Source organism: Camelus bactrianus, chromosome 4, assembly GCF_048773025.1.
Source record: "Camelus bactrianus isolate YW-2024 breed Bactrian camel chromosome 4, ASM4877302v1, whole genome shotgun sequence".
In the NCBI taxonomy this organism is placed as follows: domain Eukaryota; kingdom Metazoa; phylum Chordata; class Mammalia; order Artiodactyla; family Camelidae; genus Camelus; species Camelus bactrianus.
The window spans coordinates 17,078,463-17,103,555 of NC_133542.1; the positions used below are offsets into that span (position 1 = coordinate 17,078,463).

A 25,093-nucleotide genomic window follows, 5' to 3' on the forward strand; every position below is an offset into this window, starting at 1 on the left:
GCAATTTGGCAAGATCTTTCAATATTATAAATTACTCAAATTCAATGTTATAGAATTTATTCTATATATGTATCATTGCACACAAGCAAAATGACAAATACTCAGTCATCCTTTGCAACATTATTTACAATCACATAAAATTAGCACAGACAGATGGCCTTCACTGGGAGTCCATTTAAATTGTTACCCATCCATAGACTGGAGTACTATGCAGTTACTGTTAAAAGTAACAGGGAAGACAAAGCAATCTCTTTGAGTTTGATAAGGAAAAGTCTCCAATATACACTGTAAAATGAAAAAAGCAAAGTACTTTCTTTGGAATCACAGAAAAGGAGGGTGGGGATAAGAATAAAACATAATACTTATTTCCTTATATTTGCATTAAGAAACTGTGGAATTATACCAAAGAAACTAATAAAAGGGACTAAGAAAAGAAGCAGTTTTGTTTCAGAATGTCTCTTTAAGTTGTTTGACTTTTTAAAACAAGTACATTTTAATACAGGGAAAAACTCAGTTGGTTAGCTATGTATTTCATTGAGCTAAAATGGTTGTTATTACCAAAGAGCTTTTACACGCCAAACGGGGTTTTTTTTGCATATGTATCTTTCATTTTATCCCCCGCTTGCAATTTTCATGAAAGTATACAACTCTATGGAAAGTAAACATCATAATTTTTTCTTTTGGTCCGCAGATTTGGGAAAGGGACATCTCTATCTCAGAGCCCCAGCAGTGATCACTGCTACTAACCCTACATGTCCTTTGAAGTACATCCAGGTCTCAGCCAGGAAGATAATCTTAAATGGTTCTATATTTGTAGAGGAGATAGGCAAGCATTTCAAAAAAATCCAGGATGTGGTTTGATGTTTTTGACATCAGCCCACCAGGTTTGCCCGTCAGGGGTAATGTGTGTGAAAATGTTTTACCAAGTTCTGACATTTCTTAAAGTGATTTCATCAGTAGTTCCTCTGGAGGGCCAAATGAAAGCTTGTTCAACTAGAACTTGAGGCAAAGACAGTAGCAAGCCTCAGGCAATTCCTGCTCTTGGAGTGTTAAAGGTCAGTGTTAAAATTTATAACATACTGTTATCTAACATTAGCACCTCTGTTGATGTATTCTTAAAAAATTTCTACTTTGATGGGCCTGAATCAAAGTTTGTTTCATGATCTGGGCTCTTAAATGTGTCCCTTCATAGCAGGCCCGGACAGAGCAGTCAATTCACTGAATTATTTATGCAGATCCATCCAAACATTGTGAATTAGTTGGTCCTTTGGTTTTGAGCACAGGTGACATACCAGATTTTGAAGAAAAGATTACTTTTCTGTGACTCTAACTATAACTGATTTGGTAGTCTCTGCCCTACTTGCTCATACATGGCATTTTATAAATAGCTGTGTCATGAGGAGGGAGCACAATCTCACATGCCATTAGCACCATTCAGCATGACGTTTTGTTTTTTATTAATTGAAACCAGAGAAGCATACACAGTCTTTCAAACTCTTCTTTGTATCACAGATGTGGCTGTACTTAGGCCAGGCACAGCTATAGTGCACACAACATGGAAAAGCTCCAGGGAAGGACTCTAACTTCACAATCCTCTATACAGAGAAAAAGGAAATAAAACAGTATTGCAGGGAATGCATAGGCTCCCAAAAGTCAATAGTGACTTCCTGGTGAGGGAAGTGGCCCTGTTTGAAATAACTGGTGCGGGGGAGAGGTTCAGTCTCCAGAATCAGCCTGTTCTCTTGAACAACTCAGACCTGCTGAACTAGCTTCCTGCTGAACTACCAAGAGATGGGAAGAAATGTGTTTCCAGAAATCTCCAAAACCATTTTTCTCCTTGAAATGCCTGCAGCATATTAACTATACTGCATATAACCAAGAAGCGTATAGGCAAAGTTTTGAGAAATGTGGACATCTAGGTCAGGGTCTAGCCTTTCCATGCTGTCCACCTCACTCACTCCCACAGCTCTCCTTCTCACACTAGAAAGACCTTCTGGTCTTCCCCCATGAGGTCCTACTTTCAAAAAGAGTGGGAAACATGTTTTAAGTCTGCTCAGCAAAATGCCCCAGACACAACAGGCATCCAATAAAGGCTTTCTATTGATTAAGAAGAAAGTCCTCACGTATACAAAGATTAAGTGATAATTATTTCAATGCTTTTTTTCAGTTACCATTCCATTGAAAAAACTGCTCAAGTTTTAAAATTTTGAAAAAAAGATCATTCAATCTGGACACCATTTAAAAAAAAGGAGAGGCAGCAAATGTCACCTGGGTTACCTAGAAGAATTTTTATAGATTTGCAAACAAATTAAATAATAATGCATACTATCTCTTTTGCTTTTACTTATATTGTGAAAGAGTAACTTTATGTACATTACTAGCTTAAACTACTCAGGCAACTAATTCCCTAATAAATACAAAAAATATTATATTCTTTATCTAATTCAATTTTACAAAAAATGGGGGAAAAATTCACCTATTAAGTGGGCCAGGGTGCTTTCCGTTTAGTTAAAGCAACTCTTGGTTACTACAAAAATATGTTTAGTTTCTAGACAGTAATTTGGTGTTTTATTCTACTTTGCCAATCTGATACAACAGTTGGGCATGCTGGTTCTGCTTTGGCACATTTATTGCATTATTCAGCAAGAAAACAGAACTTCCTCTGCAGGCAAACAGTTGTATCTGTATTTTCTTCATCAAGATATTTAATTTGGACTTGTTTTAAAATATAATCTAAATGTAATTTTAAAAACAAAATCAAAACATAACATATATATTTGCTCATTAGTTAAAAAATTACATTTGTGTTATATATACACATATACTCACATACACACACATATACGCACATACATAATGTAAGATACATACATAATTAGACAACACGGAAGAATGTAAACTAGTTTCATAGTTACACTAATCTAGGCTTAGGTTTGAGTTTTATACCACACACTAGTTAGGACAACCTGGGAGTATTACTTAACCTTCCTCAGGCTATTAGCTCATTTACAAAATTGGGATAAGTATTCTCCTCAAAAAATTTGAGACTATCAATGCAATGTAATGAAATGTCTAATATAAAGTTCTCAGCACAGGTCAGGATGGAATCCATCTGCGACACCAATCAATAAGGAGAGCTGACACATCACTGGAATACACTGGAAATATGGTACAAGTTGAATCAAGTTCCCAAAAAAGTTCCTCATGTAACTGTACTTCTGTAGTATTTCATATTCCACAGAAGTAGACAGCGCCCTCAAGTGGCAGTTTAAAAAATCACTCTTTACAGAGTTGACCCATTCAGAGCAAGTTGTAAATGGTGTAGTCAAAGTAGGAGACCACCACAGGCTGGAGAATATACAGCTGATATCACCCAAGGGCATCAGATCTGAAAGTCTGAAGCACAGGTTTGTATGGTATTAGTGCTACTTTCCAAGAAAAAAAGGAGTTTACGTTGTAACATCTAAATTGTAAATCTTTAAAAATCATAGGTTTCATTTGCAGAAGCTTAATGATATTCATTATTGAAATGATGCAGATGTGTTCTTTCCTATTTTTTAATCTACCTCCCTCCCCACCCAACAACCCTCTGAGCTAGGTATTTTTTTTATCGTTCCAATTGTCAGAAGAGGAGACTGGGACATTAAAAAGCAGCTATGTTGCCCAAGATAGGTCAAACATGAAGGAGCAAAATTGAGAGCTAACCTCAGGACCTTGCTCTTAATTTTGATATCAACCAAAAGATATTGCAGTTCGGAAAATCAGAGAAGGAAAATAAAGAAAGAACAAAAGCTCCAAAAGAATAGGAAATGGCCTGCTAACAGAAAAAACAGATAAAGTTCAAATACAGCCTAAACAAAATTCGAAGCTCCCACACCTTTGTCCATGCAAGGTATCTCTTTCCATAGAGTGTGAACGACAAAATGGATGTAACAAAATACAATTCCAAACAAGTTAAATGCTGTGGTAATTGGTTTACAGAATAAATCCCTTATCTGAAACATAAATATTCCATTTTTATTCATAGGAAACAAGTTCCTAACTGTCAAAATTAAATAAATACCAAGTACATCACATTTTAAAAACAGCAGATTTAAGGGACTCCACATTCATAGCCTGACTGTGTCCTCAAATTCTTGTTAAGGGTCTAGCACACAAGAGCTGTTTAGTAAATCCTGACTTTCTAAAACCTAATGTTTTTTCCTTTAAGGTTATTTCTGAATGTATCCATACAGCCCAGAATATCGTTTTGTGCATGTTGCTTATTGAATTAAAAATTCAATTAACACCTATGAATGAATTAAGAATCCCATTCTGGCTGCTTAGTTCCTAAGCTGCTAGGAATATTTTTTAATACTGACGGTTCTCTTTCGCTATGGGAGGAAAGGACTGGGGGAAAATATTTCTTGCTTATCCAGATCCATTATGAATGAAACAGTGGGACTGGAATAAGCACCAGAGAAACTCCTTAACTTCAGTCATTAATTTGATCTACAGAAATAAAATTAGTGTAATCTAATGATTATCTTAATCATTTTCATGTATCTAAGAGAGTACCTTCGTATTGAAGTATTTTCTTCTTTGTTGTTTTAAATGTTTTAAAACCCAGAAAATAAAATAGAATGCAATGTACCTTGAATGTCATATTTAAGTTTTGAAGAAACGAAACGTTAGAGATTATTCCAGCACCTATGATACACTCCTTATTCGCATGCCCCTACTTAGTAGCAACCAACATGATTTCTTCTTGCCAATCCATGTTTGTACTTTTGTTTCATACCTACCCATAAACAATCGGTGGCATGTTTTGTATTCCTAGTTTAATTTTCTTATTATTACAGTATACAAAATTATTTAATGATTTCTTTAACTCAGTATTTTGAGATTTACCTATCTTGATACATAAAGATTAAACTAGTTCACTTTAACTACTGTGTAATAGGTCACATCTTCTATTGGGTGTTTGGTCAATTTTACTGATTTATAATAACTAGTCTGGATACTTATCTTTCGTGTAATATATATGTAACTTATTTATCTTTTGTTATTTTGTGTATTATTATTTAAAAATTTTAATTTTCCTATAGTTCCATTTATCTGTCTTTGGGATGTATGTTTAGGGGATGTTGGTAAGGGAAACATTTCCATATCCCTTAGATATAAAGATACTTTCATATTATCTTTAAATAACTTCAAAGTTTTGTTCTCCACATATGGGCTTTTATTCTATCTGGAATTTATTTTTGCAGTGAGGCTGTACCAGATATGTCCCTTCATACCTACAGATCAAACATGTTTCTCCATTCTATTCTGTGTCCCAAGAGGCTTACATGTATGAACACAAAAACCAGCCTCCTTAGCCTCTGGCTTCCAACTGGATTTACTCAGTAAGGAGTCCCAGGAGGAGATCAGAGGGAGAAAGGAGAGTGAGGTCATGACTCTATTTAAGGAGGGGAACATGTGAAGAAAAACAACTCAAAGCGTATATCTCATTTCATGGTTTGGAAGTTATCAATTTTATCATTATTCTTTGGTGATAATTTTTTTGGTGTTTCAATATGCATACATGAGAAAATATTTTTTCTAATAAGCCCTAAAAGTATTCAACATGTTTTTCTCCCAAAAAAGACAAAAATCTTAACAAGTTTGAACTACCTACAAATACCTGTTCCCTGCACTAATATTTTCCACATTGTTGTTGTCTAGACCTATAGTCCCATAATTTTTTTTAATTTTTAAAAAAGTAGACATAAGTAGCTAATAACACTTACTGGAATGTTTCCAAAAAAATTTTTTTTACTATTTTCCCTTTTCTCTCACTATTGCACAACTGAAAATGTTTTAGCTATTATTGCTTCTCTACAATTTCCTTAATTCTCTACTCTTAGAACTCCCACAGGACATATATTAGAGTCTCTCAATCTATTTCCCACCATCATTTTAAATAGCCTTTTGTTTTTTTCATCTCTTTATCCCTCTGTCCTAAGTTTCAGATGAATTTTTAGTATAATTTTCAAATTAACTAATTCTTCTCTCAATATTTCCCAGATTTTAAACTGCTTTTTACTATATCCAACTGCTTTGTCTAAGTCTAAATTTGTGTCATAATTATTTTCCTTTTAATTAGTATTTCTACTTTTTTATCTGAGGCTCTTCAATATACTTATTTTAAAGTCAGCTATAAATCATTCTGTTATTTGAATTTCACGGACATATACTCATATCCCAATTGTTGCTTGAAATGGCTATCTTGGAAGTAGAGCTCCTCATGTGCATTAGACTTTTAATTTGCATGCCTATCTGTAGTGGTAGTTCATTTCTCTTTCTTTCTTATTCTCACTGTTAATTCCTCTTTATATAACAGTTTTGTGCTTGCCTACATTGCATCCTCAAAGTCTCCAGCTCAAAACTATGCATTACACTGGAACCTCAAGGCTCTTGTTTCACATTAGTACTGAGGTCACATCAAAGGCCATAATAGAGCATGATCCACATCCTAGTTCCATGACTTTCTCCTTCCTATCATCCCAGTCAAGGTACAACTCTAGACAATCACGGCAGCCTTTTTCAGCCTACTTTCCTTGGCAGGGAACATCAGCCATATTCGCCAAATTTCATTCATCATTTTTTTTTTTTCTCCAGCTACCCATGATTAGAGGGCATTGCTGACTGACATTAGTTAAAAGCAGTCAAATTCCCATTGCCTTTGATAATCTGGGTTCCTAAAGATCACGATACATCTACCTCTAGCCCTCTGTTTACTCTTGTCAGCCCATTCTATTTCTTATCTATAGAGATACTTGTCTTGTTTTTGAGCAAGGCAATGCTTTTTAACTTTTAAATAAATGATTGTAATCTATCATTGCCATGTGTATTCAACAAAAAGGGTAAAATGGTTGAAACTGTGAATTTCTAGCTGCTTTTTGACCAGATGTGAAGATACACCATTTTGAAATCAAAGTAATCTTAATGTAGTAAGACTCCCAGTGTGTTCCACCCATGGAAATAAACACAGATTTCTCTATTTGTCTATAAAATAAAGACTAAAAGGACTAAAAATTATACAGCTTCATTTATCCTGATATTTTTAGAAAGTATTGAGTATTTTGGAAAAATATAAATTTTCAAATCAAATTATAAATTATAGAATATGATATATGAACAAAAGTATCTGCTTTAGTTCTGAAAATCTGAAAGAAAATTACAAAATACCAGAATTTCATCAGTCACCAAATCATACTATTCCTGATTATTAATTTAGTAACAGGAATATTTTCTACGTAAGGTGTGTGTGTATATGTTTTGCTAAAACGGTGAGAAAAAAACCCACAATTACACTTGACAACTTTAATACCCACTCTCAGCAATTCATATAACTACTAGACAAAAAACAGGAAGGATAAAAAAGAAGTGGACAATACAACCAACCAACAGTATCTAATTGACATATATAGAACACTCCACTAAACAACACAAAACACACATTTTTTTCAGGCACCTGTGGATGGGCCTGGATACATGTCCACTATTGAAAAATAACACAGACAACAACATAGAGCTGAAGCAATAGCTAGAATTTTTTGACCTGCAGAGGTCTCTGGCATTGACTAACCAATCATTGTATTTCTAGGACTGAAGTAAGTGTTAAGCCTGATAAAGTCGTACTCGATCTGTGTAAGTAGGAAAGTTCAAGGTCTGGTCAAGTTAAATCTTTCTCAAATTACCTTAATAGGGAGTCATGGATCCTCAACAAATTTCCAGACTTGAACCTGTTTACAGACCTAGAGCCTCCTAAAGAAGTTGAGGATGGATCCCCTTGAGTAGGGACCCTGCTATAACTTTTCAGTGAGTCCAACAGTATGCCCAAAATTACCCCATGTTTATTTCCTCGATTCTGAAAAACACAGTTGGATGAGACATATCCAGTAACTAGGAGGATACCCACAGTGGTTCCCTGACCTATGGAATGAGGTTGATTAAATAGGAAATATTAATGGAGATCTTTAGAACTTACACTCCCTACCAAAGTATTGAAACAAATGCAACAGCACATCCTGGAGAGACTGCCAAGGTTTTTGTCACCATCAAAAACTGAAAGGATCCTAGTATATCCCCATTCAGTTCACCTATTTGGCCTGTGGATAAGGCAGATGGATCTTCAGTATATGGAATATATTATTATAAACTTAATTAGGTGATAACTACAATTTCAAATGTATTTCTAGACGCCTTTGCTTCATTGAAGCAAATCAACGCTGTCTCTTTTCTCCAGTTTGAGTTATTGATGTCAAAAATACTTTTTCTGTGTGCTTGTTAGTAAAGCCACCAGAAACAGTAATATACTTTAGTGTCCCTTCTTAGGGCTCTACTAACTCTTCAGCTATCTTCTATAGCCTAGTCCACTGAGGACTTGTTTGCTTCTCTACAGGACATCAAGCAAGCCCACAACATGGATGATACTATGCTGATTGGATCTGGTGAGAAGAAAACAGCAAATAAACTAAATATCTTGTTAAGATATATACATGCCAAAACATTTTCTGACATAAATCTTAGCAATGTTCTCCTAGGGCAGTCTACCCAGGTAATAGAAATAAAAGCAAAAATAAACAAATGGGACCTAATTAAACTTATAAGCTTTTGCACCACAAAGGAAATCATAAACAAAACAAAAAGACAACCTACGGAATGGGAGAAAATATTTACAAATGATGCAATTGACAAGGGTTTAATTTCCAGCACATATAAATGGCTCATACAACTTAGTAACAAAAAAACCCAATGCAAAAATTGGCAAAAGACCCAATCAAGACATACAAATGGCCAATAGGCACATGAAAAAATGCTCACTATCACTAATTATCAGAGAAATGCAAATCAAAACTGCAGTGAGGTATCACCTCATACCAGTCAGAATGGCCATCAACAAAAAGTTCACAAACAAAAAATGCTGGAGAAGGTATGGATTAAAGGGAACCCTCCTACACTGTTGGTGGGAATGTAGTTTGTTGCAGCCATTATGGAAAACAGTACGAAGATTCCTCAAAAGACTAAAAATAGACTTACCATATGATCCAGCAATCCCATTTCTGGGCATATATCCAGAGGGAACTCTTAATTCGAAAAGATACACGCACTCCAGTGTTCACTGTAGCACTATATTTACAATAGCCAAGACATGGAAACAACCTAAATGTCCATCAACAGATGACTGGATAAAGAAGTTGTTGTCTGTAGGTATGTGTGTATACACACAATAGAATACTACTCAGCCATAAAAAAAGAATAAGATAATGCCATTTGCAGCAACATGGATGGACCTGGAGATCATCATTCTAAGTGAAGCCAATCAGAAAGAGAAAGAAAAATACCATATGATATCATTTATATGTGGAATCTGAAAAAAAGACACAAATGAACTTATTTATAAAACAGAAACAGACTCACAGACATAGAGAACAAACATGGTTACCAGGGGGTAAAGGGGATTAGAAGATATAAATTTGGAGCTCGAGATTCGTATATATTAACTACTACATACAAAATAAATAAACAACAAATTTATACTGTATAGCAGAGGGAACTATATTCAATACCTTGTATTAACCAACTATGAAAGAGATATAACGTGAATATATGTATGTACATGTATGACTGAAATATTATGCTGTACACTGGAAATTGACACATTGTAAACTGACTGTATTTCAATTTTTTTAATGGGGAAAAAAGGCATATGCATGCCAGAGAGGAGAATAAACACCATAGAAATTCAGTGATATGTCATATCTGTAAAATTTCTAGGGATAAGTATTCTGGTGTATGTTGAAATTTCTCTTATCAAATGGTGGGCATATTTCTGCATCTGGCACCTGCTATCTCTAAGAGGTGGACTTTAAAATTTTAGTTGCAATAGATACATTATTTGGGCACCTTACTTCAACACTTTTGTCAAAATACCCAATAAGCTGTCAGTTTGGGGTCCAGGTCAAAAGGAGGTTCTGCAAATAGAACCAGGCTTCCATTCAACCTGTCCTGCCACTTGGGTCCCATGACTCAGCACATATTCCATAGTGCTTTAAGTGTCTATGGAAGTTGGGGATCCTAAGGGAAAAATTTGGCAAAACCTTACAAATAAATCATAGTATACCCCTTTTGGATTTTGAAGAAAAGTTATACTTCCTCTGCAGATAATTATTCTCAACTGAGAAACCGTCTCAGCCTCATTACTGGATCCTACCAGAGTGCTAACACTTATCACTGGTCGTTAAATAATGATGTGTCCTGAAATACTCTTATGAATAGGGTGTTGTCTGCCCGCCAAGCCCACTGCAACAGTATTCAGTCAAGTGGAAGTGATGGATAGGTTTTTCTCTACAAGTTTTGAAGTTACCAGTAAGTTGCATGAAAAGTGGCTCAAACTTCCATGGCCCCTACTCCTGCCTCCTCTTTCTCTCTCATGTGAAGCCGTCTATGACAGCAGAATGAGGAAAAACAATTCAATCTTTGTTCACAGATAATTCCACACACTATTCTGGCACTAGCCTAAGTAGACAGCTGTAGCACCACAGGTGTGGACATGAACAATAGTGTTGGAAAAAAAATCTTTCCAATGGGAAGAACATCAAGCTGTGCACCTGACTGTTCATTCTGCCTGGAAGGAGAGATGGATAGAGGTACACATCTAAAGTGAGTCATGAGCAGTGGCTAACAGTTTGGCTGCATGGCCAGCAACTTGGAAGAAACATGAAGAAATATGATCTAGAGAAGACATACATGGAAAGACCTCTCCAAACGGGTAGAAATATGAGAATATTTTTGTCCTACACAAATGTTCACAAAATAGCAACCTTAGAGAACAAAGATCTTAATAAACATATGCACAGAGTAACTTATTCTTTTCCCATTCTTTCATTCCTGTAATTGCTCAATTGGCCCATAAAAACAATGATCATAGAAGCAAAGAGGGAGCTTATGTATGGGCTCAGCAACAGATTTCCACTCATCAAGGCCAATTTGGCCAGAGCCTTTGTTGAGTACCCAACCTGCCAAGAGCAAAGATCAATACTGAACCTCTAAAATGGCACCTTTCCCTGGGGGAACCAGCCAGCCACCTGGTAGCAGGTTGATTATACTGGATCACTTCCATCATTGAAGGACCAACTCTTTGTTCTCACTGGAAAAGACATTTATGCTGGATGTGATTATGCCTTCTCTACCCTCAACATTTCTGCTAAAACCACCATCTGTGGGCTTACAGAATGCCATATTCACCTTCACAGTATTCCTTACAACATTGCTTCTAACAAAGAAATTCATTTGACAGTAAATGAAGTACAACATTGGTCTCATGTTCACAAACTTCACTGGTATCATTATGTTCCCCTCATCCTGAAACAGCTGGCCTAATAAAATTATGGAATGGCCTTTGGAAGACTTCAGTTATGGCACCAGCTGTTGAAAGTACTTTATGGGGCTGAAATGATATCATCCCGGATGTAAGATACACTTTGAATAAGCTACAGAAATGTAGTGATGTTTTTCCTATACCCAGAATTCAAGAGTTTAGAAATTATAGGAAAGACAAGGAAATAGTTCCTCTCAGATTAATGATAATAATATAATAGCACCATTTTGGTTTCTTTTCACTGTAACTTTTTTTTTAATTTAGAAATCTTACTTCCCAAAAGAAAAATGATTCTACCAGAGAACACAGCATCACACAGGAACCTGAGACTACCACTGGCTATTTTGAGCACCTCATGCCACCGAAGCAACCAGAAAGAATGAGAAAAATATTTCCAGTATGCAGGAGGTCCTCCAAAGTGTCTCTTAGTCTTCCTATTATTTGTGGTAAAAGTTAACGTAAAGCTACAACAACGTGAAAGAGCCAGGGCTGTAAAATAACATAGACTCTTCAGGAATAAAGATTGGGAACACCCCACCAGATAAGATATCTTCATATTTCTCATCCTTGTTGTCTTGTCTTCCCCTGAACCCCCCCATCACTAGCATAGAGTTCAGAAATGGGAAATTGTAACGAATTCCTCTCATTTAAATAACATTTAGTAAGCAAAAACAAACAAACAAACAAACAAAAAACAGGTATGTCTGGCAGAGCTACTCTGAAGTGTTATATCAAAACAGCTTTAATTTTCAAGGGGGTGATGCCAAATGAATAAGGGTATAGCTTTGCAATGCAGGCATCAATAACAGGATTATTTGGAGAAGTGGGGGTGGGTGGAAGAAACGGATCTGAACAAGAACTTTTCCCACTACCCTTGACCTAAAGAATGAGCATCTATACTTAAGAATCAGGCTTCCCTGAGGAAAGCTTTGCCTTTATAAAGCTGATGATACACTTTATCTCATTTTATATACCACTGTAAACAGAATCATTCTCCCAAGTGTAACAAGGTGCTTTATTCCAAGCTTCTCTTGTATTCTGAAGTCTTTTTTATTTCAAAGAGAAACCAGTTCTAAGAAAAATACATTAAAAAAATAAAGAGCTGAATGGATAAGTAACTTCATAAATAATATTCTTAGTTCCAAGTTCACAGTTAGGGATCTCTAGAAGAGGAGGTCTTAAAATTCCCAGAATCTTTTTGTTTCAGCAGAAGTTGCAAAGAAAAATAGTAGATTATTTGACTCACATGTTCTTCAACTATCCTCTCAACTCCAACCCAGTTTCACAGAAAAGCTAGATGAGAGCTTAAACCAGGAGACCTATGCACTGAATCAGAGGAATTCTAAAAGACCAACCCTAGGATTGGGGACTGGACAATAACTCTGAATCAGAGACCACCAGGAAGCTAGGGTGACTTCCACACAAGACTCCATTCAAGTGAGCAAAAGCCTCCTCTTTTCCCACTTCTTTCACCAAAGACCTGTAAGTTGTTTACCTTTCAGACAAATGGAATGGACTTCCCTAAACATACTACATAGAAACAGACGTTCTCCCTCTTCCTTCTTACCCCTTCAGGTCTGAAGCAGCATCCATCAGCACCAAACCTCAAGATTACACAGAACTCACTGATGTCCAAAATTGTCAGATAGTACCATCATTGCTAGGTTGATTATTTTTGTACATATAGTAACAGACTGAGTAGCCTGAGGGCAGTTTTTGTTCACTTCTTTCTCCCCTGTGTCTAGCACAGTGCCTGGCACAAAGCAGGTGCTTAATAAGTAGTTGTTGAATAAATGAATTTCTAAGCTAGTATTTTGTTATCTTTCATTTAATACAATCAGTAGAAAACTATTACTTGAGCACCTTTTTATGTACCAGATACTATACTAAGCTGTGAGTGGACAAACATTTCACTCCCAATGATTGACACTATTATTTTAACCTTAGGAATGAACAATAAACACTACTGCCGAGCCACAATTTCCTCACATTCAATTTAGTGGTTGGAATAAATGACTTCTTCTATAAGATTATTTAAGTTCTAAACTTACTATAAGGGTATGAAATGTATAAAGCATTATACAAATTAACTTAAGGTTTAAAGTTATAAAATCTTTTTTTTAATTTGAATACTGCCCCAAATGGACGTTCTCCTCAGTTCAAAAAGCAATTCAGTCTCTCAGATGGATATAAGCACATCATTATATAAACCACATAAAGAATATAGCAAGCCTAGCAGTTGTATTTTTAAAGCAGATATCTACTGTATGTTACCTCCTTGATAGCACAACATTTTACATTTAGTATCCTCTATAGGATCTAGCACTTTAAAAAAAAAAAAGCATTCAATAAATGAATTAATGCAATGGAAACACCTTAAGAACCAACAAGGATTCTAACCTGAATAGCAAATGGCATTCAGGAGATTCAAGAACTCCATGAAATTGTATGCAAAACTGTGTGTCTGTAGGCCATTTTATACAGTTCCTTGGTTTTATCAGAGTCTCAAAGAGATCTATTATCCATAATGGTTCCTTCATTCAGTATACATTAATTGAATATCAACTACTTGCCAGGCATTGTACCATGGTTTAGGCTTACAATCTAAAACTTTTTTTTATAATGAATACTGACTACATGAAATCTTTACTCTGCTTTCTCACATTCAAACCATTAAAAATAATGTATACTCTATTAAATATATTTACATCTTAAACCAGCATCACATACTATGCAGTTATTTAAAATGGTATTTGCTGGTAAAAATATACTTTAGAAATACATTCTTATTTGGCTTCATGGAAAAGATTTCATGATAACAGAACCAATCGGGCTTGAGTGTATAATAAATAGATAGGTAGATATGCATACATAAACACACATACATATAATTTAAGAAATCTTTGGTAAATCATGCTGCTCAAATTGTTTACACCATCTCTAATACATCAACTATTTCACACCATATCTTCCTAACAATAGCATTAAAGCTACTTTCCTGTAAAAACTAAATGATATATAAAGAAAACTTCATAAAATTGTTTTGTAAGCAGTTTTCTCAGAGACTTTCCACTGACTGAAACAGCTTTCAAATTCTCTAGATGGAGAGCAAAAATATTTTTTAAATCTCAAGAAAACCTCTATAATCTAATGACAATTTTCCCCTTTGCAAATCTTATCTCTCTCCTTGATGCATTAAGCATCAACTATCTAGTGCCAACTGATATTTATATGAGCAGATATTTAACTTTCCTGAAAAAAATTATTTTTATCTTTGAAATTACCTGCCATATTCTTGCCACAAACGTAAAGGAATGCTTCCCCAGATACAGGTATAAGCATACTTAAAGATTAAAACCCTCATCCACAATAGATGTTCACTTTATAATTTGAAAATTCAATTTAGCATGATCCAAAATAACTATTTTTAAAAATGGTTATCTTATATTATTAGGAAATCATTTATTTCTAATTCCTATACTCTACCAGAACTTAGTTGCAATTAGTGATAGTGGCCAGGAGATGGTGCATTTTCATTTCCTAAGATTTACTTCATAGGCCTTTGTGTAATTTGCAATGTTTACTTTAAAGAAACATGCTTTATTAATGGTACCTGTTATCATAAATGGCAGATATGAATGAAAAATAGACATTCAGAAAAAATAAGGAATTAATATCTCAAAAGTTTTACTACTAATCACTTATATGCAAATACAATATTTTAAAATACTTTGAGTAAGTATTTTTCTCTCCTGTGTACAAGAAACAGAAGGAAAGAAAAAGTTTAATATAATAATTATTTAGAATACCTCAATTTTTCAATTCTTTCTTTTGGTTCATTTTATAGAACACTGGATTACTTTACACTCAAAAACTGTATTTTATAGTTATAAACCCATTTTTAATGAAATTTTTAAAAGTATAGTTTTAAAATACGAATTTTACAACTGATATATTGGGAAGAAAATTCATTAAAGTAAAAATATTTCCTGAACTGGCTTTATTCAAGGCACATATAATGTTTAAATGTTTCTTTCACTTAATAAATGCTAAAGAAGAGTCTTTAGATCTCATATCTATTATATTGCTTGTAAAAAATAAAAGTAGCATTTTTAAGGCCTGGTAATCCATGCACATACACAGTGAATACAATAGATGTGGGTGTAAGGGCTCGTACTGCATGCTTCTAAAAATACTCCAGAAAGGGAGATAGGCAGATGCATTACAGACTATCCTGATTTGGTCTGGAATACAGTCTGCCACCAGTTACTGAATCTTTGCTGGGAAGGTAAGAAGAATCCCTAATCATCTCTGAAAAGGCATAATCCAAAGCTGGCCGAAAAGGCAATGCTGGTACCAACCCAGGAGTTAGGTAGGGAGACATGAAACCAGATAGCCCCCTTCCTGGGGTCGAATATGCCAGCCGTAATGGACTGATACCTAGTCTAGGATTTAAAGTGTAGAGACTTGAATCACCTCCATAAGAAGCACTAGTAGTGTTAATGGGAGAGAAAGCTGATCTATTTCCTAGAGTTCCAAAACCAATTCCAGCTAAACCAAAGTTTGAAGCTCTCTGAAAAGCTGTATTTTCTAATTCTCCTGAGCTTGCTAGCTCCCTGGTGTCTGGTTTGTGTTCTTTCCCATTTAAGACCTGTTCAATGGCTTGGACCACATCCCCTTTGCAGAACTGTAAAATGACTTCTAGCCGGCTGCGTCTGTAACTTGGGAAAATCTTGGTAAGGATATCAAGAGGGTCTCTTGATCTCGAGGACACAGTGGGAAGGCTGGCTCTGGTAGCGGTGAAGTCTTTGGTCCACTCACTTTCATTTCCTGATTCCAGATCAGAGGATGACAGAGACCTGGGACTCTCTTCACCTCCTGAATGCTCCCCAGGATGAGGAGGCTGATCATCCTTGTTTGAGTTTTCTGAAAGACATGACCTGACATTTTGTTTTCCAATGACATCATTAGACTTAGGAGATGATTCCAGGGTAAGGTGATAGGATTTGGAGACTGGTTCTTCTTGTCCACTCTGGCATGAGTCACATTTACTCTCCTTTTGTACTGTGGAAATTTAAAAAAAAAAGGAATCAAATAAAGAGAAAACTTCTAAGAACCTAGTCTTACCCACTCAAAATTAATGCTTGATAAAATAATTCATCTACTCATAGTATATTAGTAATGTTACTATTCAGTTTAAGAGATTTCAATGAGTAAGTATTTAAAAAGATCATTTAGAAATGCCAGTGTTGGAATAGTGGGAAAATGCCATTTATTCTTTCATTTCAGGATCACAAAATTATATAATATACAAGTGCTGTAGTTATTTAGGAATCAGAAGATGAAAGTCTATTGTTCTCCTAAACTGTTAACACCAACATTTCACACTATTGCCCCATTTGGCAATTCAAGATTTTCCTAAATGTTCCCCAAGTTTTGTTGTTACCCATGTAAGGGCTTTTTTGACAATGACTAAAAGAACTAAATCAAACAACTGTTTAGATAAGAAATTGGAAGAAGGAACCATCTTAGTATGAAAATGAATATTCTATTTAATCACTAATGCTAAACTTCAACAATTAGTTTTTTTAATGCTCACATTTCAGGTTGCAATTAAATTACTCAAATAATGTAAAAAAATAACAAAATTATTAATATAATTTCAAATCTACACCAATAATGACAACTGCTGTACAAATCTTGAATCATACCAGAGCTTGCATATTGTATTTTATCAGAGACAATATAGAGTTGGTGTATTTTTAATAATCCTCTGTGAAATAGGGACTTTCTTTTTCAATCTCCAGGAAATATCAATAAAAGCATTTACAATCAAACTTTTTTTTAAAGAAAATTATTAACTGCACTATTTTTACTATTGCAATCTGTATATATCCTCAAAGTGTCTTATAAAAACAACTTATTAGCCTTCTGCTTCAAATCACAATTCCCTTCCAGTACTAAGGGCAATTTTCCAAAAGTATTTTTACATAAAAATCTGATTTTCTACCTCAATATGTGGAACATATGAATATTCATGAAACAAGAATATCTATTAAAACCATTTTGCAAGGCTAATGCCAGGGAAATAACAATGTGTAATATTCACTAAATGACTTTTATTTTGGTTTACATTTCTTCTTACCCTATAGTATGTTTTATCTCCATTTCCATTAGAAAGAGTAACTTGTCAAGTGGGTTACTCATAGTATTACTGTCAAACTTTCTTTTTGTATCAAATTTATGAATGTAACAAAACAAATATTGCCTAAAGCAGTGATTGGCAAACACAATTTGCAATACTCCTATGATTTCTCAAGGAGTGGTCCTAAATTCCAAAGAAATATCTATAGTTTATTTTAAAATAAAGTGTGTGCAATTTAACACTTTGAGAGTTAAAAGACTGTCATTATATCAAACGTAGGACAAAAGAAAAGATGTTGCCCTTGCAAAATCACAAAGACTCTCTAGTATTTTCACCTTTAAATCAAGCAATATAACTCATCTAATGAAGTGGGGATAGATTGGTCTTGGTCTGCCATTCTATTTTATTTATAAATACGATTCACTAAATATGATCCCCTAAACATGTATCAAAATTTCATCTCTACAGTAATTTATGCATAAAATAAATTTCGTTATTACACTGTACTTGTGGAACACAATATAATGAAATACCAACTGCATTAGACTATCTAGAAAATAAGCTGTCTTTAAAATATTGGGATATTATATCATTTCTGTTCTCTCAACTCCTATAGCTGGTTTTACTTTGTCTATCATGTAGTTGTTGAATATATAAAGTTTCCCTTCTTTTGAATATAATGTTCTTTTGTATTGGAAAATCTTATTCACCTCTGAATCATTGTTAGTCTTTGTCTAATGAATGAGTAAATTAAATAGACTACTACAATTCATGGATATTGTATAAAAGGAAGCAGTCAGTTTAGAAAAGCCATGGTAGTAGCTTTTCCAAAAAAAGAGGTCAACTGGGGCAAAGAATAAAATAAAGTAACTGACCCTATAAAAAAGTACCCCCTCAAAGAAATCATATAAATAAATCAATACCTAGCAGAGAGTTGTCAGTCAGATTAGTTTATGAAATTTTAATTTTTACTTCTATAGTGCTAGTGTGACCTACGGAGGACTATAAAATTTATTAAAATACAATGAGATTTACATTAGCATGAAAAGTTAATTTGGGATAATCCTAGTCAAAGTGTGTGTATATATTTGTTTACCTAACACAGGGGGTGAAGCTGATTTGCAGTCAATAAATAACAGGGGAAAAAAAAATGAAAACTTCCTGGATGAGAAATCCCTAAGGATAAAATCCCCAAAGATAAGAAATCCTTGGACTTTGAAATTCTTACCAAATCTGAATTTAGAAAATCTAAATTTCTTTCCTATGGGAAGAGTTGAAACTTCAAATGTTAAGTTTTCTACACTTGTGGAGGCTGATAAGCAGTTGGGGAAAAGGGATGAATGCTTAAAAATTTTAAGGGAAAGGAGTAAAAAGAGGTTTTGGTAGATTTCAGTCTCTTGCCCACTTACAGTTGGTTTGTCCCAAAGGTAAAAAGAACTCTACCCCCAACCATAAGTGAGTTTTCCAGCAAGATCAGATTAACTTTGGTTTTACAGCTGAACAGAGTACAGAGTAAGCTCAAAAGGCAGCTTTTTTCACTCAATGCCACCTGTAAGTTCTACGCTCACAGCTAAGGTCATAGCAACTTGGGGACAAACTCTATTCCTAGCAGGAGTTGCTCAACAGATCACTCACACTTCACCTTTTCAATACCTTACCCTACCACCTAAGAGAACAGAAAGCCCTTCCATAGTGGAGGTGATGGGTCTCTTAACACCCTCATTAAAGTCCATACTGCGGGGCAGTTTCTCAGAACTTAAATTAGTGCTTCTTTTAGAGAACTTTTCTTGCCTGCTTCCTGGGCACAGCTGCTTATTTCAAAGATTTTCCCCTCCAAAACAACCATTTTTCTTTTGCAAAAAGCTAATGTTAGATCAACTCACCTTGTTTTTCCTCCGTATAATCTGGCTGGAAACTTTCGAAAGCAGGGGTCGCCAGACCACTGGCATGTCTCAAGGCATCCAGTCCCAGAGCAGTCACCGCCGCAGGGCCGGTCGCGGTCTGGGGATTCTCTGTTCTGCTGCTTCCTCCGGGTGTCCGACCCCCGGGGCCCGACGGTCCGGAGTACAGGAGCCTCTGCAGCCCCCGGGCCTCGCTCTCCTCCTGGGCCTGCTGCCTGCGCAGCGCCACCTGGGCGGCCATGACGCGCTGGCGCTCAGCGATCAGTGTGCACTTGGCACACGCGCAGTCCCGCCAGCGGCAGAAGCGCTTGTGGCCCTTGAGGGCCGACACGACTCCGTGGTTCCGACAACGAGCGCACTTGGGTGTCCGTGGGTAGCCGCAGCCCACGGCGCCAACTCCCCTCTCCAGACTGGCAGCCGGCGGGCAGCCACCACTCCCCGCGGTGGCGGCTGTCCGCAGAAAGAGGCTGGGCGGTCGCAGGAAAGTTGGAGGAACCGGTATGCCCGGGGGTACCGGTAACGCCGAAGACAGGGATGGAGGGGCCACTGCCACCAACCCTGGGGCCAGGTGGGGTCGGCCGCTAACACTTTGGTCTCTGCTGCCACACTGTGACTGCTCCATTCCCAGAGTGTCTGGCGAGGGGTCGCAACAGAAGAGCGCGCTGTCCACAGCTAACCCTGCCGGGATGCGGGAGGACCGGCAGTGGTCCCGCTGCCTCCCACCCACACGTCGACAAAGTTTGACACAATTCCCTCGATGAATTAGGGACAACGGCTCCCTGTACCTGCAGACTCAAAGAGTTACAGATGCCCAGAGAGCCTCGTAAGAGTCCCGGGGCGCTAAGTTAAAGTCCCTGTGCTCCTCGCGCCTTGAGACCAGGAGAAGGCAAGACTGCAGAGGCTACCCCGCCCACCTGGTTTACTGGCCAAGGGCTCTCACTTGGGGAGGGAAAGCCAGGGGCGGAGAGTGGAGACTAGACAGTCTGAGAGGAGGGGCGGTGGGAGATACAAGAAACTGTCCTAATGGCCTGCAAATGTCCCTCCACACACAAAAAGCCACTTTCTCCCACTTGCTTCCCGATGAATTCCTTAAACGTACATTTTTGTAAGATAATCTTCACTCCCTCCCCGTGCTTCTTACTGCCCTTCTTAAATGAAGCAAGATTTTAAGTTCTCCTATACCCAGTTCCTCGTTCCTCCTATGAGAGTTTAAAGACTTGGACGTGGAGTTCTCCTTTTGTTTCCTTTTCCCAGATGAAGTCCTCAGGACGGTAACACAGCCAACGTTAATGAGAAAGCACAGCTTGACAAGCTGCAAATGTTACCCACCTGAAAAGTGCCTTATTTTAAACGGGTCTTTTGTCTGCGTCAAAACAGTGGGTAAGTAATTAGGGAACTGATCCACATTCAGAACCTTCTCGTGCATTCTGTTATTTACAGATCCAAATCTGGATTCTATATATCAATATATTTTGAAATGTTACTGCCCAAAGAAGTCTTTATGAATTTCCTACCTGGAACTATTTATAGGTAGCAATTGTGTTAAAGCTGTTTCAAAAATACATTTCTATTGTAAAGTATTGAGGAAGGTCCTGGAGACCATTATTTAAACATGCTATCATATCTTGAAATGTGCATTTAATGCCTTTAGTTGAAAGAAAAGATCATATTGCTTTCTAAACAAAAGACCATTTGAGACAAAATTCATGAGCGTTTATTCTTAATAGAAAGGAGAGTCAGGGCTCTATCATTTCTTCAAGATGATATTCAACTACCTTGACAGGCAATTCATATTCTAGCCCTAAGATGTCAAGTAATAATGACATTTTACCATTCCACCTATTGACATCCAGTGCAGACACTGCTAATCAATCTGGGCTTTCTCCTACCTGCCCACTTCACATCATCACTGTCCTCTCATACTGACTTGACATTCTATCATAGAGGTTTCCCACCATTCCTAAGCATTGGAACTACCTAGGGAAATTTTAAAAGATAAAAATACCCCAATCCAAGTATTCTGATTCTTTTGGTTCTGAGTCTTTTAAACTCTCAAACTGAAGATTACATACAACCAAGACTTAGAACTGTCACTCTAGGAATTCCTAACCTCTATGGATTCTATAATACCCAAACATTTTCACATTTCCTTGCTCAAATCACTCCTGCCTAAAATCTAATTATTCCCTAACTGTGGAACTCACATCTAATGTATGAGAAATAAGTTTTCAGTACTATATGAATCATTAAAGCACAGTGAATTACCTAGTGAGAAAACAATTCCCTTTTTCTATTATTTTTAAAGACCTAGTTACATAAAGGCAAATGCTCAGCTTGGTGTTAGGTATGACATTATAATTTGTTTTAAGCCTTGTTAATTATGCTTTTTAATAAAAAAAAATCAAATGAGCCTTAGCAAGTAACAGTGTTTACCTGGTACTTAACATTATTTTTTTTCTGTTTTTATTTGATTTTCTAAGTTACCTTACAATTATGGCAAGGGATATTGGTTTTTATCCAAAAAAGTGAAAGTAAGTTTTAAAGTAATTGTATTTAAATAAAATGTGTCTGTTGAAATAGAAAATGATAAAATGTGTTAAAGACTGAAAACTAACAAACTTTGTTGATAAAAATTTAAGATCAAAATAAACGGACAGATATACCATTTCCATGGGTCAAAAAACAACATTGTTAAGAAGACAGTTCTACATAAAGTGATCTATAGATCTATTTAATCTCAATCAAAATTTCAGCAGACTATTTTTGGTAGAAACTGTCAGACCCTCTCTAACAGTCATATGCAAATGTAAAGGAAAGACCTAGAATAGTCAAAACATCTTTTAAAAAAGGATGAAGTTGCAAAGTTAACAATATCTTATTTCAAGAATTATTACAAAGTTATAGTAATCAAAATAGTGTATTATTGGTGAAAAAAAACAGAAAAACAAACCAATGTGACAGACGTGGCTTAGAGAGGTTAGAAACAGGCTCACCAATAGACAACTAATTTTAGACAAAGACACATGTAAAGACAATTCAGTGGAGAAAGGATAGTTTTTTCCCAACAAATTTTGTTGGAACAATTGAATAATTCTGTGTGCAAAAACAATAATAATAATAACTTTGATTCATACCTCATGCAACTTATAAAAACTGACTCAAAATGAATTACAGACCTAAATGCAAGTTATAAAACCGTATCACACAGGAGAACACCTTTGTGACCCTGGGTTATGCAAAGATTTCTTAGATACAACACCAAAAGCATGATCCATATGGTAATTTCAGACTGAAAGCAAGATTCTTGGAGCGCCACCCTGTTACCTCACCATCAACTAATCAGAAGAAAGTTACACACCCTGCAGGCCTCACCCCAAATCTTGCCTATAAAAACTTCTCCTGGAAAACCATCAGGGAGTTTGGGTCTTTTGAGCACGAGCCACCCATTCTCCTTCTTCTTGTGTGGCCTGTAAAAAAAACCTTTCTCTGCTCAAACAAAAAAAGAAAGAAAAACGTATGATCCATAAAAACAACAAATTGATAAATTGTACTTCATCAAAATTAAATACTTCTTCAAAAAGACACTTTTAAGAGACTGAGAAAATAACTCTAATATACATATCTGAAAAAGGACATGTATACATAATATACAAAGAAATTTCAAAACTCAGTAAGAAACAAATATTTTAAATGATTTGAATGAACAAACACCAAGAGAGATATGTGGATGGCAAATAAGGACAATAAAAGATATTGAACATCATTAGTCACTAGGGAAATGCAAATTAAACCTACCACTACACATCTATTAGAATGGCTAGAATTGAAAGGCTGACCATATCAAGCACTGGCATGAAGGTGGAGGAGCTAGGACTTCCAAACACTGCTGGTGGAAATGTAAAATAGTACAACGACTTTGAGAAACACCTGACGATTACGGAAAAAGTGAAATACACACATATCATATATTCCAGCCATTCTATTCCACTCTTAGGTATCAACCCAAGAGAAATAAAGCAAATGTCCATAAAAGACATAAAATTTTAGGCTCCATACAAAAACTACTAGAGCTAATAAAAGAATTCAGCAAGGTAGCAGGATACAATATTAATCCATACAGAAATCAGTGGCATGTCTTTACGCTAACAATGAAATATCAGAAAAGGAAAGAAATAATCCCTTTCATAATTCCACCCCAAAAAATAAAATACTTAATAAATCTGACCAAGGAGGTGACTTACATGTGGAGAACTACAAAACACTGACTAAGGAAATTAAAGACTTAAAGAAATGGAAAGATAGTCCATGTTCTTGGATTGGACAATAAATATTGTTAAAATGGTCATACAACCCAAAGCAATCTACAGATTTAATGTGATCCCTATCAAATTTCCCAGGAATTTTTTCACAGAGCTAGAACAAATACTCCTAAAATTTACACAGAATCACAAAAGACCCAGAATTACTAAAACATTACTGAAGGAAAAAAATGAAGCTGGAGGAATAACCCTCCCAGACTTCAGACAATACTACAGAGCTTCGATAATCAAAACAGCATGGTATTGGTATAAAAACAGACATATGGATTAATGGAACAGAATAGAAAGCCCAGAAATAAACCCACAAACTTTAGGTCAATTAATCTTTGACAAAGGAAGCAAGAACATACAGTGGAGTAAACACAGTCTGTTCAGCAAATGGTGTTAGGAAGACTGCAAGCTGTATGTAAGTCAGTCAAGTTGATACTCCTTCACACCATAAATAGAAATAAATTCAAAATGGCTTTAAAGACTTAAACATAAGACAAGACACTATAAACCTTTGAGAAGAAAACATAAGCAAAACATTATCTGACATAAATCCCAGCAATGTTCTCCAAGGGCAATCTACCCAAGCAACAGAAATAAAAGCAAAAATAAACAAATGGGACCTAATTAAACGTATAAGCTTTTGCACAGCAAAGGAAATGGTAAACAAAACAAAAAGACAACTTACGGAATGGGAGAAAATACTTGCAAAAGATGAGACTGACAAAGGCTCATACAACTTAATAACCTAAAAACAAACAACCCAATCCAAAAATGAGCAGAAGACCTAAACAAGCAATTATCCAATGAAGACATACAAATAGCCAATAAGCACAGGAAAAAATGCTCAATATCACTAGTTATCAGAGAAATGCAAATCAAAACTACAGTGAGGTAGTCCACAAATGATAAATGCCAGAGAGGGTGTGGAGAAAAGGGAAATTTCCTACACCGTTGGTGAGAATGTAGTTTGGTGCAGCCACTATGGAAAACAGTATGGAGATTCCTCAAAAAATTAAAAATAGGCTTACCATATGCTCCAGCAATCCCATTCATGGACATATATCCGAAGGGAACCTTAATTCAAAAAGTCACATACACCCCAATGTTCACAGCAGCACTATTTACAATAGCCAAGACATGGTAACAACCTAAATGTCCATTGACAGATGACTGGATAAAGAAGTTGTGGTACATTTATACAATGAATACTACTCAGTTATAAAAAAAAAATAATAAAATAATGTCATTTGCAGCAACATGGATGGACCTGGAGAATGTCATTCTAAGTGAAGTAAGCCAGAAAGAGAAAGAAAAATATCATATGCTATCA

General features: G+C 35.9%; 1 protein-coding gene across 1 annotated transcript; it reads right to left on the reverse strand.

Moving 5' to 3' along the window:
* Nucleotides 1–40: 40 nt before the first annotated feature.
* DMRTA1 (DMRT like family A1) lies at nt 41–20,327 on the reverse strand. Its single transcript, XM_010957914.3, has 2 exons — nt 19,436–20,327; nt 41–16,471 (listed from the first exon to the last, which is right to left on the reverse strand). Exons 1-2 carry the CDS (start codon nt 20,073–20,075, stop codon nt 15,630–15,632), a joined length of 1,482 nt encoding a protein of 493 aa, XP_010956216.2. The 5' UTR covers nt 20,076–20,327; the 3' UTR covers nt 41–15,629.
* Between the last annotated feature and the right edge of the window lie 4,766 nt (nt 20,328–25,093).

Bases quoted from the DNA above. Each gene is read 5' to 3' on its own strand.
- DMRTA1 (XM_010957914.3), bottom strand. From the start codon at position 20,075: ATGGAGCAGTCACAGTGTGGCAGCAGAGACCAAAGTGTTAGCGGCCGA. The intron at 16,472-19,435 runs GTGAGTTGATCT...AAATTTCCACAG, and splicing joins TTATACGGAGGAAAAACAAG to TACAAAAGGAGAGTAAATGT.